At 38.1% G+C, this 18869-nt stretch overlaps 1 protein-coding gene across 1 annotated transcript in view; it reads right to left on the bottom strand.

Moving 5' to 3' along the window:
* The window catches only part of LOC121954373 (AT-rich interactive domain-containing protein 5B-like), a 101694-nt gene that overhangs the window by 19989 nt on the left and 62836 nt on the right, over positions 1 to 18869 (bottom strand). The window contains 2 exon segments of the mRNA XM_042501829.1: positions 5636 to 5921; positions 8855 to 9018. Coding sequence (XP_042357763.1) covers positions 5636 to 5921; positions 8855 to 9018 — 450 coding nt within the window.

Below are 18869 nucleotides of genomic sequence, written 5' to 3' on the forward strand. Positions count from 1 at the left end.
CTCTTTCTTTGTGTTATTATCCGTACTCCTGATGGAGAAAAAAATCCTAACTTGGGTTTAGCTGTGTTTAATCTCTTACTCTTGTGATCAAAAATGACCTAAAGCTCAATTCAGAGACTGTTCTGTAAAACTTTTCCTTCGAAATAATACATTTAGCAACTTCTGATTGACACATATCAATTTCAGGCTTAAATAAAAACTTTCTATTTGACTCCACTCTCTTTTGATTTAAACTCTGCCCAATCTGAGTACAGATAGGGGTACAGATGATTAAGTTTGTTGAACAGATACAGAATTACAGCTGAAACAATTGGTCGATCAATAGCATAATAATCTGTGACTATATTTAAAATTGACTGATGATTCCAATATGCAAAAATAGTGAAAAAATACAACATAATTTTACTAAATATCTTTGGGTTTTAGTCAGACTAGGCATTTTAACATGTACTAGGCATTTTAACATGTAATCTTGGAGTGGAGATTGGTATTTCTCACTATTTTTGACATTTCATAGACTAAATGAAGAACTGAAAGAGAAACAAAAAGCAGATTAATCTCCAAAGACACTAACTGTTAGATGCAGCCAAGTGGCAACCAAAAGGCTGAAAAATGAAGCCAACGCACAAGTGACAAACACTACAGTTCCTCTACTGGCCACTTGAGATTGGCTCAAAATGTGAGTCAATCCTCATGTTAATGCTCAATTTAACAGAAAAAAAAACACAAAAAAAAAAACACGTTTACAGCATGGTACTAGAATCAGTTTTGGTCTCTATAGATAATTTCAACGATTATGACAACTGAATGGGGGGTGAACTTTTATGTAACCCAACCCCTGGCATTTTATTGAGGCTCAAAGTTACACACACACATATATATATATAGATATATATATATATATATATATACGGGGCTTCTTTGAGTGACAGGCTGTCTGCGAGGCATCACCACAGCCTATAGCCTCTTTTATAAGGCCCTTTCATGGCAGGAATGTCACTCAGTTATCCTAGTTATTTCACCTCGCCGTTCTTCATAAAAGGTATATTTGTGGCATAAGGGGACAGAATTAACTCGCCTTTGAGCCGAGTCATGGTTGTGGGGTGTGATGCTTTTACATCGCATTATGACAGGACATTTAAGCAGTTAGCAGCTAACTAACAGAGGAAGAACAGCGGTTGAAAATGTCCACAAACTGGGGTGACATTGAGGTCCGAGAGCTTCTTACCATATGAGCAGAGGACGAGATCAACTGGCACATACGCAACAAGGGTGGTAAATTATTGTTATGCCATTGTAACTGTTTAGAAAGTGCTGTCGAGGTGCATGTTTTATGCCTCACTAGAGGCCGACATTGTTGTGTTACACGTCATACCTTTTTTGCTTCCCGAACATCGGCGTGCTTTAAATCAGTAGGCGGGTTTCCATTACAGATTAGCACAAAACTTAAGCAATATTTCCTAAATGTATATTAAACACAATTGCGAGATGACTGCGTTTCCACTGAGTGATGTTAATCGACTTCTCTCGCGATAACATTTCATGGAGCATGGCGACGGATGTTCAAAACATTAGCAGGTTTATTTCTATTGCAGCCACCACACTAGCCGACGTTACTTCCAATCGAAGGCGACGTGAGCGTGTTAAACGAGCGATAACGGAAAGGCAAGACCCTATTCGTGGGAGAGGCCACGTATGAGGATTTCTGGGAGGTGATAGTCCATGATTTCACAGAGGAATTGTGGATTCAAAACTTCTGGATGATCTGCTCAACTATTGAAGTTATGCGATGCAATAACACCTCTTGTAGTGTATGCTGCATCATGAACGAGGGAGCCAGTTCCTACTGACAAGCGCATAGCCAAAGCATCATGTGACCTATAAAAGCCAATAATGGGGTCACTACGATCTCCAAAACATTCAAGATGGTTAAGACCAAATTACTGAACTACAGGCTTCAAATTAGGAGTTCACAAACCTATGGGTGACTTCACGGTTGCTACATCCATTATTTTTACACCATCTGTGGTTGCAGCCTTAAACATTGATAATAAAGTAAATGTTTTCAAGCAAACAATTCTGTGGTCCCAGTCTCTCAGCTATAAATATGTGCTGCTTTTCTTCTTTTTTATTATAGTAAACTGAATATCTTGTGATTATCACAGGCGCAGAGTCTCAGATCAGCACCTTTGCTCTGAGATATTTTATGCATACAAACCCTGAAGTGAAATATAAATTCAGCATGAGAGTGGGGCAGGCAAACAAGTGGGAACTGTGTTAAACCAGCAAAATTAATATTGCTGGGTTTAAAATTTGTTATGAGCCATTCGAGGTTTTAAAGGCAGATTGACTGAATTTTGGGGGTTTATATCTCTCTGCTGGGCTGTAAAAACTCTTAGAAAATCAGGTGAGACTCCACATGGAGGAGATGAAGAGGAATACACATAAATAGTCCGTGTTGTGATTCAGATAGGGGTTTTTTTTGGAGGTGAATCAAATGGATATTTAAGTGGCGCAGCCAACAAAGCAACGGGTACGTCTGGTAAATCATTCAACCATCTGTTGCTTTGTTAAACTCCAGAGAACTTCATAAAAAGATTATTACTCAAACACAACTAAAATAACATAATTTCAATTTCCATTACAGGAAAGCGGATTCTTTGATCTTTTAATGCATTTGTAGCGAGTTTAAAGAGAAGAATATGAAAACGGTGCCTGATTACATCTGAGGGTTTGTTGTATTAATTATGATGTGTTTTCCTTTTTTTCCCCTCCTCTTAACATGTGCTGATGTGTGCTCGCTGCCAAGGACGAAGTTTAAACAGCATGATTTCACCATTTAATGAGGGCCTTGCTTATGATGTGTCTGGTTTTGAGATTCAAAGCATGTACTGTATGTAAAACAGTTGGCGCGGCGGACCTCGACTTTATTCTGAGCTCAAACCGAGAAACGCCAACTAAAAGTAAAGCATGTCGGGTATGTAATTCTCTCTTCCTCGCTCCCTCTCTCTATATCTTTCTCAACCACAATGACCTATTTAAGCAACAACATGTCGGCAGTCAAGATGACAGGATTGTCAAAATACCGTGGTGAGGTTAGCGGAGTCGCAGCGACCACAGTTTACCTTCATGTAATAGTTTAGAGTAATGAGTTTTACTGTGCTATAAACTGTCACTGTTAAATCCAATGGACATCTCTCTCCCTCGCATGCCTCTCGTTAATTTGCCGTCGTTCTGATGTGAGTGGCTACATCTCTCTTGGCTCGTTTGACATGAATGCAAATTTCCTTCTTCGACTAAAGTCTGAGAAAGAGTTACATTTGAAAAAAAAAGAAACAGTCTGAGGTGAGAGTTCCCCTGTGTCTTGCATCGAGATGAAACACATAAAACAAAATGCATTGAGAACAGTTTCAGTGCGCCCTTTACGGCGTTTATGTGCATGCTTCTCCTCTCTGTCCCGTGCACATCGGGTGCAAGCTAAGCATCCGACCTATATTGGAAAATCTTTCATCTTGGGTTAGACGTGTTACGCATACATGTGATGTTCTTTTAACATTGTTAGAGGACGTTCTTGGCCTTCACAGGAAACCTCTTTGACAACTGTGAGAAGATATTCTCTCCTCATATAAAAGTGAGCCAAAATGGGCTCTGACAGGAAGCCTCCAGAGTCTCTTACTAACCGCTAGCTGTTATTTTTCTCAACACAGACAATTATTCCTTTAGTTTATTATTACCACAGATTGAATGTTTTTTTTTTTGTTTTGTTTTTTTAACAGCAGTGTAATTTAGAGATTTTGGGCGTAATGCCTGCAGTAGTTGGCAGCCATTTTCACTCCTTCCCCTAAAGCTATAATAATGTGGATAGTTGGATTCAGTCTGCCCTTGACTGAAAAGCTGCTACTGGTTTCTCTTCTGATCACAACAGGGGGGCACTGTAGATAACGTGGTAAGAGATGCTGGGTTTTTCCTGTGTTTCATCTACCATCATGTTTGACTTACAGAGTGCAGTTTCACTCTTATCTTGACTATAATTTGAAACATATATTTCTGTTTCATTTCTCAAAGTGCAAGACATTTTCAGATAATGTGGGTTTTTTACTTTTTGCATGAAAATTTCGAACAGGTTTTGGTACTTGTATGCCTGTTTCTACAGGTGTCCTTCATTCTTATACTGCTATCAGCCTGAAAACCTTTCACTGGTGATGTTATATTTCAAAGAAGTATTTTACTGCTGGAAAGATGGTCTTTTCAAAAACTGCTGTCTATGCAGCAGAAAATCACAAATACTTTTGAAATTGGTGCTACATGACCAGAGAAAATATGGCAGTGGCATTCATTTTTTCTCAAAAGGTAGAAAATATACAACTACCAGAATGCACTGCACCACACTGGACCAATAAACGCTCAAGCTAGTGGTTGAAATAATGTCAGCCTGCCCATTTTTCCAAAGGAAACAAAATGTATACTTCCCAGTATACTGACTTTGAATTTTCTCTTTCTTATGAAAATGTATTACCTGTTTTTTTAGTTACCACTCTACCAATACAAATAATACTTTATCATTAATTTGATTTCAATGCTTGTCCATAAATCTAAATATTCCAATCACAAACCCTCCTTTTGCATTTTTAACTCAATCAATGCATTAAATAATTCTATACCAAAATGCTGCACCTGTGTACACAGTGTAACATCTTATGAGCTGATGTAGGATTTCTGCTATTATTCTGATCCCCTGGCATCATCTGTGAACATTTGTGTTGTATTCATGCTGTTTATATAAAAAAAAGAAAAAAAAAGAAAAAAGCACTGCCTAGTTTTACAGTTTCGTTACAGTTTATGCTCAATGTTACTTACAAAGACAGAGACGCATTGAGCCTTCTGTCTGTGCTCTCCATTCATTTTGTGTATATTTGTGCATGGCCTCTGCGAGCTTATAGAAATGGACAAAATAAAGCAGTACTGCTGGAATTCATGGGGTAAATTAGCATAGTTTAAGCAAGATATGAGCATGGGAGATGACAAAGAAATTGAAATAATGGCGTAACGGAGTGAAACAAATCGGAATTATCAATACACAGTAATATTAAGAGAAATTACTGAAAAAAACTTTCCGTCCACATGCCAGAATGTACATAATGGGATAAGAGACCTCTGCCGTCAACAGTGCTACCTCTGTTACAATATCACGACCTCCTTACCGTAGCTTGCTGTTGTGTGAAAATTTTGCCCTCTAGTGCCATCTTTTTTAAACGCAGGTATCTATTTTTGTACGTAAAAAGAGCAAAAATTAGCAAAATGAGTTAGAGATAGAGAGGGGAATTGGTCTCTCTCTTGATCAGCTTCTATACTCTTTGTGTACATGGTGGCGGGCCCACAAAAACGAGGAAGTACATATGCGCCGCAAGCATGGGCGTTGATAAAATGAAGGGAAGTTTACCGTGTTTTATTTACACATATCACCCACATTGTTGTGATACAAAGGTGGTTAAAATCAGCAAAGTATCTCTTGAAATCTCCAAAATAACCAGACAAAAATGTATCCACACAAACTTTACTATTGGGTCTTAACTAGAGTGCCCTGTTGTTTAAACATTGCCAGTGAGGGAATAAGAGAATAAGTTGTTTTACTCACTCTGTTTGAAGCCGAGGAAGGGGATCCTCTCTATGGGTGTGTCTCTTTCTTTCATGTACTTGTAGAGCTCGACTAAGAAAGCTTGCTCCTCTGCTCGGCTCTCCTCTGATGTTTCCTCCTCTTTCTTCTCCTCCTTCTCACTCCTCTCCTCCTTCTCCTTTTCCTTTTCCCTCTCCTTCCCTCGCTCCTTCTCCTCAGCGGAGGTTTTCTTGCTGAGGCCGTTGGCCTTGTGTTTGGCTGCCGAGGTTATTTTTCCGTTGGGTACCGTTTTACAGTTGGGTTTGACCTGCAGAGAGAGAGAGAGTGTAACTTTAGATGAAAATTAAAGCCTTTAACGGAGAGTTATTCAAACGATGTCAGACAGTTTGGATGAGATGTGTGCGGGTTCAAGCACAAACAAATATTTTTTTCTGGCCACAGACGCGGCCTCTTATTGATTATCAATGGAGCAGCTCTTGTTGTCATCACAGATTAGGCACAGATTAGTTTGAGTCTTTGAGAGAGAGAATCACTAATATTATTTTGTCTGTTCAAGGTCAGACAGCAGTGGAGAGGCTTTAATAGATATTTCCTTCACTGTGAATATTACAACACACGCCAGATAAAAAGGAGCACCGAAAGAGACAGAATCAATGATACAAAATCTTTCAAAATGTTGCAGAAAATCATTACGTCCTTTATTAAAATGCATGACAACAATCTGCCAACAGGATGTGATGATTTCACTTTATTTATAACACAAATTATGTTTCAATTTGTTTCATCAAGAAACATGATTTTGTTGGTAGTTGAGTGATTCTTCTACTTTCTTTTTATTTTGGGAAAATGCCGTGCAAAGAAGCAAAATAATCTTGTTTCACTGTGGGATCATGTTGTACTAGTTTAAATGACTAGAATCTGTTTGTTGGAGGATGAAAGACACATGCAAACAAAAAGTGCTGCTCAATAACTATGTTGTCAATCAGCAGAGAAGTAATGCAAATATTAGTTTTTGGTTAGTTTAATTGGTTGTACAAATGTTTTATTATATTTCAAACTTGAAATCATGTTTTTAGTTGAAGTATGTGTATAAAGTCTGTAGAGGAAAGGCGATGCGCAGGTGAGATTCTCTGTCCAGTTGCAGTTTCTTTTTTGGGGGGGTTTTCCCAAAGTACATTGTATGATAACCATCAGTTTTCATACCATGGTATATGGTTTCACTGCAATCCATACATGCAAGTTCTTTAAAAAAAACGTTTTTAATTGGTGAAACAATGTGACAAAAGAAGTGGTAGATCTATGGTACATAGAAGGTGAATGGGACAGACGAAATAGACATACATACATACAGGCAATATGATAAAGCAGTTATGTGGTGTTTTGACAGGAGTCCAGGAGTGCAGAAATATTTTAATCTTTGAAAAAACAAAAACAAAAATAAAGCTGAAAAATATCCAAAAAATAGGTTATGCCAAAAGACGGCATTACTATATGACGATAAGATGCAAAGCAACACAATAAATGTTATATTATACATATAAACTTTTAACCAAAAAGAAATTAGGTAACCCTTTTGTAATTTTAAATGTTTTTCTCACTAACTGTAACTGATTACATTTACATTTATTTAGTAATTTAATGACATCTCACTCATTACTCCCAACACTGACTATGACTTACATTTTTAACCGTATTCTGGTATTTTATAGACCTAACAATTAATTTAGGATATAATTGGCAGAGTATGCAGAAAAGAATTGTTTGTTTTAGCCCTACATTGTTTAGTAATTCTAATGAAATGAAACCAGTTTCCCTAAAATTAGATAAAATCTTTTATCAGTAATGTTTTCTGTACTTCCCCTAGATAAGCACTACACCTGTGTCATATTAGGTCAACGCTTGACGTAGCGCGTGGCCTTCATAGTCACGTGTTTTACTGCATGAACCGTACAGAATGTAACACGACGCTGCTGCAGAGTCTCTCACTGAAACTGACATGTTGTGGCTTTTTTCTGTAACTGAACATTTGAGGACGAGCTGGAAAGCAAGTTTGGTTGACAAGTTTAGGTGTCATGTCATGACTACAGAGTTAATGCACTTTAAGGTTACAGTTTTGTTGTTTGCTGTTTTTGCTATTTGAGATTTCTTCAAAATGTAAAATTGCATTACAAAATGTATTATTATTATGAATATTATTATACTCTCATCAAATTTACTTTATTTGTCTTTATTCATATTGGACTTACTTTTGCGCTTACACTTGCATAATCTATTTGTATTTGTCTAAAGTTTTGTAATGCATTTACTGTGTAAAGTTTTCTTTAATATTTTATTTCATATTATTTTCATATTGTTTCCAAAACCCTCCTTAAGTACTGCTTGTCTTGCATGTTTCAGATCTCTCCCTGCTGCAACACAGCTAGATAAATGATCAGCTTGTTATCAGGAGTTCATAACGAGTTGATCATTTGAATCATTTGAACATGTTTGAGCAGGGAGACTAAAACAAGAGCTTCGGGAAAAGCTGTCATACTTGACTATAGTCTCATTTCTTCATTTTCTTATTATTTTATTTAGTTCTTTATCTATTTTCTTACTTATTGTGCTGTATGATGTGAACATGTGAATTTCCCCCTTTGGGATCAATAAAGTTCTATCTTGTCTAATCATCAGCATACATTTTGGTCTTTGAATTTTACTTTCAAAAGCAGAAATAAAAAAAATAAATAAATAAAATAAATTATTTGATTTTATTTCCAAATCCAAAAATGAAAAACAAGCCATTTTAAGTTTTTGTTCTTTTTTTAATAAAATACCAAGAAAACAAAGACGATTAGGAGGACCACTTTTCCATTCATTCATTCAGAAACTATCCTGGGGTAAAAACATGGTTCAGTGCATGGGCGCCAAAATCAAATTAGTGTAATTAGCGAGAGAGGCGAAGAGTGAAGACTGGACTAACACTGTAATGGCTTTGGAATCACATTCTGACGTAATTTTAGACTTGTCAAAACATGGTCTATCTTCGACAGAAATCTCTGCGTCTTTGTTGCATGAGTATGGGGAAGTCAGAGCTCTTTCTGCAAGGTGCATCATAAGATTTTTATCTCATTTTTCATCTTTGGTTTTGAAAGAGAAAATCAACTATCAACTATTTGTTTTTTGTTTTTCACTTCTGTTTCTGTAAGAAGAATTCAAAGACCAAAAAGTACACTGATCTCTAATGTTATGTTATCTTACCTTGGTAGTCATTTTGCTGTCCGGGCTGCAGGGGTCCTGTGCTGCCACTGCTGTTGACCCTTGGGTTGACCCTGACGACCCTTGACCCTGAGCCTGACCCTGGGATTCCCTCTTTTGAGAGATGGACAGCTTTTTCTTCCGAGGTCGCCCTTTCAAGTTGGGAGCTGAGAGAGAGGAAATGAGGATAACCATTTAGGTGAAAAAGTGTATAATTAAATCGCCTCTTTGCTGCCAACATTTGGTAAATCTTATGTTTTTATCTTCAAACTACTTTGACAAACTATTATCAAGAGGAAGAATAACAGAGATATGAAAATGTTAATGCGTGCATTTCCTCTCTGGGAACCAGCCGAAGAGGACGGCGGCTATGACAGGAACATTTACAGTCACAGAAAGGAATTTCACAGGCCTGCTAGCCTGTAGCTAATTATTTTTGAACTGGATTAGAGCAACATTGTGCTGAATGGAGTAGCCGACTGCCAAATTGCTCCAATGTGCTAGTAAACACAATCCTCAAGTTCCCCCTCAGCCTAACAGAGAAACTACATTTAAATTCAGACAGATGTATTTTTAAGATTTGATATGAGGGTGTCGTAACAGCTGAGCAATTTGTGTAATACTGTAAATGACAGATGCTGTTTAACCCACAAACCCACAGACAGGGTGAACCGTTTCTGCTAATATAAGTGCAACAAACACTCACCACAACAACATATATAATGTACCACAGATGTCATCTCATCATCTTCAAGAATTACATTATATACTAGAGCACCGATCATCATGGCTTCATTTCTCTGGTTAGCCTCCTCATGTCTTAAAGCTGAACGCTGTTAATTAAAAACACATGAACCTGCCTGATAGGAGCTCTTTGTTTGAAAGGCTGGCAGATATAATTGCTCAGTTCACATTACACACACAATAAAGTATTTAAGCCCTCCAAGTCCTTTGTACACCCACGTTTATGTCAACCCGCGACTGTAATGTAACTTCCTGGCAGAGTGCCTTGCCTCCACGCAGCAACACAAACAGAGATAAGCTCAAAGGAGAGAGAGAGGGAGAGAGCGAGAAACTTCAAATAATCCAAGTTCAGTCACGTATTTCACAGCGTCAACATTCTTTCTTTCCATCTGCAATGACAATTAAATCACATCCAAGGTTGTTCTCTGCCAAAAGGACTCTGTGATTATTTTTGTCGGATCAAATTCCCATCATGAGAATGTTACAATAACACTGGAGCTGAATAAAACCAAGAGGCAGTCATTAAAAAGGGTAAAATGATCACGACTCAGCAGCCTATCACTTCATGTTGTTATTTTCACAACCGCTACGCTGCGGAGAAACAGAGTAGGGAAAATTCCAAGGGCATTTGTTGTGCATTTGTCATCCCTTTGGCACTAAAAAAACAAGTTTTCAGCACTGTAATCTTGACTTAGAAAGCGCTGGGTGTGTTTCTACCATCAGTGTTTTCTCATTCTGCTGCTCACTCGGACTCTTTTATTCTGCCAACCACTCATTAATGCTGAGGAATTACATAAACCCTGTTATTTATTTATTTACTTGTGTTTATTTCTGAAGGGACTGATACATAAGCGCTAAATATCCTCTGAAAAGACTAATGCTGCATATCATAGCATTTGTAGTTTTAGCTAATTTGCAATGCTTCGGATTCTCTAAAGAAATCTATAAGTAATTAAACAGAAATAGACACCAAATTACAATCAATGTGCTTTTTAACTAAGTAACTGATGCCAGACATATACATTAAAAAATATGCCATCAAACAAAACAAACATCATGTGACAGATGACTAATGCCTGCAGGATTGACATGTGGGAGATTTATTTTTCAACATGCAACGTCAGTTTAAACACACGTCGCACAGGTCTGAGTGAGGTCACACTTTCAGTGTGGCTCTGTTTTTAGTCCAATCACTAACCCCCTCCCCCCTCCCGGACACCCTACACTGAGTTACATAACCTGCCTGTCTGTTTACATTTTTCATCAGGTCAAATACTGCTGCGTAAGAAAATGCTGCAATTACAGCAAAAACACTGCTGCATATTGCACAGTGACACAACGGGGAGCAGATTTAAATGCATCGACTTATTGACAAAAAGGACCAACGCAGTCAAACAACCCGAGCACTGTAAAGCGGGGTCAAATGGTGTGTTCATGTATTTTTGTAAACATACAGAAACAGGCACACAAGGTCGAGTGCAGGCGACCTTTTCCATGCTGCAGAAGTTGTGCAGAACTGCTGATCTGCTCTCCTCGTGGCTGAGTTGCATAAGGGAGGAGTCATCAGCTTTAGAATAACACAGAGAAAATCAAACACGGACTCTCTGCAGATTGATTTTCTACTATGGAAACGCAGACATTTATAGTCTGTAAAAAACAAAGGCACCATCACAAGGTAATGATTTTACAGCGCCTTGGGAGATGTGATATTTTTACCACCCTGCAGTGGGCATTAAGTGTTTTTGTCAATGCTCTAGAAAAGAATCATTTAAGTGTACATGATGTTTCCCTGAACGAGCCAAACATGGGCACTATAGTCACACACCAAAAATGGCTACAGAACAAGCTGCCAAGTTCCTCTTTGCTTCCCAGCGAGTTACTTATTTCTCAGTCTGCTTATCTGGGTCGTTGATATGACTCGGAGTGGAGCCTTGAAGTGACCAGAGGACTCTTTCCTGGTCCTTCACAAACCCCAAAAGGCACACACACATGCAAACACACACACACACACACACGACAAATACTTAGAAAGCTGAACAGTGAGCAGCATTCTGGATCACGACTTGCTCGAGGGGGGTAAGGTCATGCTCGCTCGCACACGCGTGCGCGCGCACACACACACACACACACACACACACACACAGATATATACAGGTAAGGGGTATTCCCAGGGGTGTGAATCCATCATGTCTTGTCACAGAGCACAACCCCTGAGCTGTGGGAGTCACGGAGGCTTCAGCAGCGAGGCGCACAGCCTGACAACTTGATCTCCGGATGCAGCCGAACGCTCTCAGCTCTTAACAGCTTTACAACGCGGCTTTGTCTAATAATTTCTCCCCCCTCAGATTCAATTAAATACAGCCCTAATACCTCTGTTTCATTGGCATTCAGTTGATGTCAGTGATAATGAAAAACTCATTAGAGACAGCTCGGGAAGGGTTCTGACGGGTTCTATGCATCAACAGAGGAGAGCCACAGGGAACCACAACAAAATGGACTGATTGATTGAGAGGCTGCTGGGAATGGAGAGACATATCAAGCCGACTGGAGAATTCAGCTGATGGATGCCTCGGTTGATAACGCTCACAAAATTGACTGGGAAGAAAAGCTCAATATCTACATGTGTTCTCTTAATGATTGTCTGGGTGGTTTGAAAGAAATCCTCTTTTACTCACACGGACAAATTATCGCTCTAATGATGCACATTTCTTTTTATTTTCTTTGGCAATCTGCCATTAAAAATACTTTGATTTATTTTAATGAATAAGTTTGGAAAAACACTTATGACTAAAATGTTCTAAAGTAAGGGTTTTCCTTATTTACTTTTCTATTTTACCAACTTATTATTATTATTTCTTCTTATTGAGTTATTTTGTGTGTGTGTGTGTATGCATTGGCAGATATGTATATATGTAAGTATGCATACAGTACATACACGTATGTCTTTATCTGTATATGAGGATGTATGAATATGCAGATGTTTCTTAATTACTGCCTTTGGTTTTTTGGAACTTTTGCTTGAAAAGTGCTCTACAAATAAAGTTTATTATTATTAGACAGATGTGTGCAGTGGTTATGTATTTTTAGCAAATCCAGCGGTATGAGTCAAGGGATGGTAATTTTGGTCAGTTGGTCAGTCCACCACTTTGGTCCAACTGAAATATCTCAACAACTGTTTGATAGACCGGCACATTTTGTACAGATATTCATGCTCCCCTGATGATGTATTCTTGGTAATACCACAATTTTCCCACTAGCAACACCGTGAGGTTCATATTTCAGTTACCTGTATCAACGAGGTTATGTTTTTGGTTCGGCTTGTCTGTTTGTCAGCAGGATTGTCTGTTTTGTCAGCAGGATTATGGAAAAACTAACATTATGAGATATAGCATTTGGACTTGGCAGAGGCCTGCAATCTCCAAGTGCTAGTTTTGAATGAAATGAGTGAAGTTTGGTGTATTGTATTTGGTGATCCCCTAATTTTTCATCTGCTATTATTAAGCCACAACAATAATTTATCTGATAATTTGGTTTATGACCAAATATCATCAAAAGCTAGTTTTGCAGGTCTACAAACTCCTGTCATTTTAACCTGTTCTTATCCCCAGGTCGTCAAATACTGACGCTCGGCATCTCATAGCAAAGCAAGGGGCAGAGTTTTTATGAGACACAAAGCTGAAACATGCTGTAAATATTGGAAATGGCTGTGGTTAGGTTAAGAATAAAAAAGGATCATTTTCTGAATTAAAATCAGTACATAAAGTGAGTGACATCAGTGTGCAATGATCATGCGTAAATTGAACAATGTTACATTAAAGCAACAGTGACTCAAGGTTTCCCAAATGACACAAACACTTCTCTCATGAATAAAAGTCCAGTTTTTGTTTGACCCATTCACACCGCCCTCCCCCCATGCAGACTTTCTCACTCACTATACTACATCAGTTGCTCTCAGTGGCTAGTACTGTGACAGATAGGTTTATATTGGAATTAACTGAAAGCCCAGATGTCTCATTAAGACACTAAAGGGTGCTTTTGGTGTCGATATCACACACAGACGGACATGACAAAGCATTGGTATTCAACCTCCTGAGAATGAGAGCAGACTGGCTGGTCATTTTAATTTGTTAGTTTAGCATGCTATCATGCTAAACTAAGAAATTAACATGATAAACATTATACTTGCTTTACATTACTATGTTGTCATTGTTATTGTGATGCATGCTGATATAAGTATTTATCTCAAAGCACCACTATGTAAATGTAGCCTCACAGAGCTGCTAGCGCGGCTGCAGACCTTTAGTTTTGTTAAACTGTGGAAACCAGGAGTGCAGAGACCGTTATTTTGTAATCTTCTTTGCAATCTATTCAGTAATCATATTATGGAAATGGCAATGAGGCTACTATGAATGCTGATTATTCATTTTATGGGAATTCATAAAGGTCATGCTGAAATAAATCACTTATAAAGTTGTTAGGAAATACTACAGTTCAAAAGTTACTAATGAGAGACAACACAACTCCACTTCAGGTTACAAAACCAACTGAGCTATATAAATAACATTTAGCCAATTATGTGCAAATTAAATGTGAAATGGTTACATGCAGACAAACTGTGACTGACTGACAGAAGAAGAATCAACCAATTTGCGCTTTCATTACAACACCCACACATGCCTTTAGTCAAACTCTTAAATCTGCAGTTTAACTTGAACTTCCTCTTGCCATAATGAGGTCCAAGTTCAAACAAAGAGGTGAACGAGGAGGAGGAGGATGAGTGAGGCATGACTAGAACAAGCAGTGGAAGGTGAAAAACATGTTTTGACATATTTTGCCATCTCACTTGGTTGCAAATTCACTAAAGGCCTGACACCCACTCAGCAATTATCAGCAGAGCTAGCTGCCAAAAGTAACATTCATGTAGCAGTACACGGCCTTGTCTGTACAGTACAGTATGTCCCCCAGGGAAGAGCAGAACACAAAACAATGCCTCGCATTAAAAAAAAAATTCACCTAATACATAAACAATTAATGTCTCATTAAGAAATCGATGATGCAGGAGTGATGAGGCCACAGTGCAGTGGCCCTGAGGGTCAAATCACAATAATATTTCAAAAAGCACAGCAACTTATGAATCTCAGTTTGAATTATGAATCATTGTGAGAGTTGTACTCTATGTTGTGTTTTGTGGAATGTTGTTTCATGAAATATCGTGTTTTCTGAAACGTTAGTTTTATTAATTTCCGAAATGTTGTGTTTTCTGAAATGTTATTGTGTTTTGTGAAATGTTGTCGTGTTTTTGAAGTGTCCTTGTGTTTTCTAAATTGCCGTTTACTAAAATGTATTTTAAGTGCTGAAATGTTGTATTTTGTGAAGTGTTGTGTTCTCTGAAATGTTGTATTTTGTGAAGTGTTGTGTTTTCTGTGTTGTGTTTTGTGAATTCTGTACTGTTACTGTGTTTTATGAAATGTTGTATTTGGTGGAATATCATTTTGTTTTTACCTTCAGGGCTACTGTACAATAGGACAGCTTGTGAATAAAACATTACAAAACATCCTGTTAATAAATGTTGAAACACAAACCAGATCTTTAGGGCAAACATCCATTTAAGTCAGTTAAAGAGCAAAGAGACACTGACAAGGAGAGTTACGTTCCAGCTCTGTTATAATCGATGTGAATTCTCCAAGAGACATCTACTCAGTCAATTTGAAGTCACTTCTTAATGAGTTGCGTACATGGTAAAGGGGCAGAGGACTTAAAGGATTTCTAGCCAAACACAGCGGACATTTGTCTGTTAAACATACGACAAGTGCAGACCACAATGACCACAGCTTCATGATGGTTATTTATCTGCACAGGTGAGAAGAAATCCTCCCCTGGGATGGATTTGTAAGTGAAACCTTACCTGTGAATACACCCACACACAGACAAAGAAGGTCATTCAGGGTGGGCATACAGAGTTACATTGGTGCTTTGGAAATTTACAGCTAGTCATAAAGCATAAGGCATCATGACTGACAGTGTTTAAACTCTGTGAGCACTAAGCAGATGCACATATTTAAAAAAGATCCCTATAATGAAGCAATAATTTCGCTACAAAAAAGGATCTTTTTCTGACTCAAACAAGACTTAGACAGAAAATGATTCATGAGATTCAAAATATGACTCACGAGAAACAATAATAGCATCTTTTGAATGCAAAAAGATAAACCAAAGCAAATAAAACCAAGCAAATAATGAATAAAACCTGACAAATCATGATACAAAACAGCCTCTGATACAACTCTTGAGACACAGACTTTCATCTGTGGAGCAGCGGAGCATTAAATGCGCGATCAGTGAAGTGATATTACACTTTGGTGGAACATTTTAACTCCACTGGAGGTGCAGGGATGTGACAAGGGAGGCTCCAAAGCAGCAAGGCAACAGTACCAGAGAGAATACAAAAAAAGGCAGCGATGACTGATTCCTCAGCCAGCAGTGACAGGCGACGGCGCGTCTTCACTATACATCAAACACCTCAGAGGTTGGAGGGATTTCAACAGTTTCTGCTCAAGGACAGCGTGTTTCTGACCACAGTTTCAGGAGGCAGCGAGAAATGAAGTTTCTGTGTTTCTGTTCGATTGAGATACATGTCTGAGAGCTTATGTTTCTTCCTCAAGCTCATTTCTAAGTAAACATCTTCTCTGATGTTTTCTTGGTAGACATGATACGAATTCTCTGATCAAAAGGTTTTCTTGCACAAAATATCAAGAAAACAAGATGCAAAATGAAATATTTAATACCTGAGCACAAACATGCTGCACACAGCACACATCCTACTGTATATACAGTATAATTACTTTTACTAACTAGAATTTAAATGAGGGAGTTCTGCCTTTCAAACCAAATCAAAAGTAATAATATTAAAAGTAATTTCCAGTGGGTATTCAAAATCATATATTTTTGTATCCTCTTACTTCCCAGCTACTAAAATAAAGGTGAAAGAAGATGATTCATTCATTTAAGGGAGATAATGGTATTTTTATCATACGTGTGGCAATTTTGACAGCTTTGTGTTCCCTGCCGATGGTTTCACACTATCCCAGTGATCTACAGGTGGCAGTAATGGGTCTAGAAAGGAGGCAAAAGCAGGGAAGAAAAAGAATAAAAGCAAGTAAAAATGGATATTAATAAATGCAGGATTTAAAATACCTTAAAAAACCATTATGTCTGGTTGAGCAACAGAGTAGTAGTGAGCATGAAGCGCTCCCTCCTCTCTGTCACTTTCTTGCTGACTGTAGCTGCCATTGCATTTCACGCACTAGTATCAGGCATTTCTGACGTGCTCATAATTCTCACTTTGTCACATCTGACAGCAGAGTTATTCCTCTGTTCCTGCGCTCGAGGCACGTTTCTGCGCACAGTCATTTGAGACACACTGACAGCACAAATTTCTTTTTTTTTTAATGAACAGTAATACTTCAAGCATCTCTATCACTGCAATCATCAAAAATTACACAATGCGCCCACAGAGTGAGACAGAGCGTGTGGGTGGACAGAGTACACTGTTTTTATTAATCATCAGAACCTCCGTAGGTTGATAGATGATACAAGTGTTAATTAATTTCTCATAATTATACAGAGAAAGATCATCATTAATAAACTGTAAAACATTTCACAGCACAGCGTAAGAGTACATTACATATTAGGTCGACCTTAAGGGGTTTAACATCAATAAACAATGAAATATTTTCATCACTGGTGTTATTTTCTTGCCTGTTTTCGCCCTGTGAACGCAACTGCAACATAAGACGATATTTTTTTTGCACTGCGGTGGCTGAGAGCGATTCTGAATTTAATGAGGAATGCATTTGGCTCCATCTTAGGCATGACAATGGATACTAGTTACTGTTATTACACAAACATAACCCCACCTTCGAATATAACTGAGCGAGAGAAAGAAGTGAGAGCAGTAACAGAATCTCAGAGAGAGACAGGAAAAAGCAGTAAACACACCGAGCAGCGAAGGCGACAATTTAAATTTTTCACTGGAGTTCAGAGTCAGTGAACAGTTGTGTGTTTGCAGAAACCACCTGTATCAGGCACTCTTGTACTGACTACTGACACACACACAAAATCACTGTAATACAAGGCTATTAGAGCATGCGCCTGAGTGAAAGGCAGGGATTAGTCCGGCTTGTTACTAAAAGAGCTCTAACAACAGTCCCCCGAGGTGCAGCCGACTCATCCGCAGGCCCTCAACAGCTTCTTGTAAACAGGTCTTTCCACACAGCACCTCCATTTACTGAGTCAACCTCTCTTTTAAAGAGCAAGCTGTCCAGAAAGCAAAAAAGGCATTTTCTCACTTAGCGCATACTAGTATTTTTGTTTGTTTTTCATGTCACATAACCTAATTCACTCAGGTTTTGAGATATAACCAAAATGTCTCTCCCAAAATACAACAAGGGTGAATTTAATTTTGCTTGTGATGCTCACAGACTTGAAAATTACATTTAAATTGCACTAATTGGTGTATTTTTAGGAACAAGCTGAAATCACAACATCTAAATTACAAGTACTTAATAAAATTTCAACAATTGACCATTTCTACATACAACAGACATGGACCAACATTAGCTTTCATCTGGAGTCCTATTTGTGTTAAGTCAAATAATTACTCTTATTCTCACTAAATTATGCGGTATATTTAGCTGCTAAATACTTCATTATGTTCACCATGTTGCTGCAAACTTTGTGTAACTGCTGTTTGGTGCTGAGCAGGTAAATAAGAACAGGAAAACAGCTGCAGCTTGAAATGAGGTCTGTGATGTGTGCAGTAAAACCAAAACAATGAGATGAAACATGCCAAAATGCTGAGAACCGTAATCGGGCCAATATAGTGTCGGAGATATAGGCCAAAGAGAGGTCTGCCTTCTCTTAAATATAATGGAACTAGGTGGCACTGAGCATGTGGTGCTTTAAGAGCAAAAATAAATAAATTAAAAAAAAATTGGCCAGCAAATTGAAAAAAAAATTTAAGAAATTGAAAAAAAAGGCTATGAGCACCACAAACTAAATCACGCTGACGCTTTTGGGGAGGAGACTGAAATCCAAATTATCTGCATGTTTAATTACCACAAGTGAAAAAAAGATCCTTGAATCAAACCCACTTTCTCTAATGAACACCCATGTGTTCAGCATGTTTAAATGTATTGACACTAAACGACAGGAATCCATGTGAGATTTTCTGGTTCGGGGAGATTCTCACCAGATCTTCTCTCCTTGTTGCAAC

The sequence above is a fragment of the Plectropomus leopardus genome, chromosome 15, assembly GCF_008729295.1.
Source record: "Plectropomus leopardus isolate mb chromosome 15, YSFRI_Pleo_2.0, whole genome shotgun sequence".
Classification (NCBI taxonomy): domain Eukaryota; kingdom Metazoa; phylum Chordata; class Actinopteri; order Perciformes; family Serranidae; genus Plectropomus; species Plectropomus leopardus.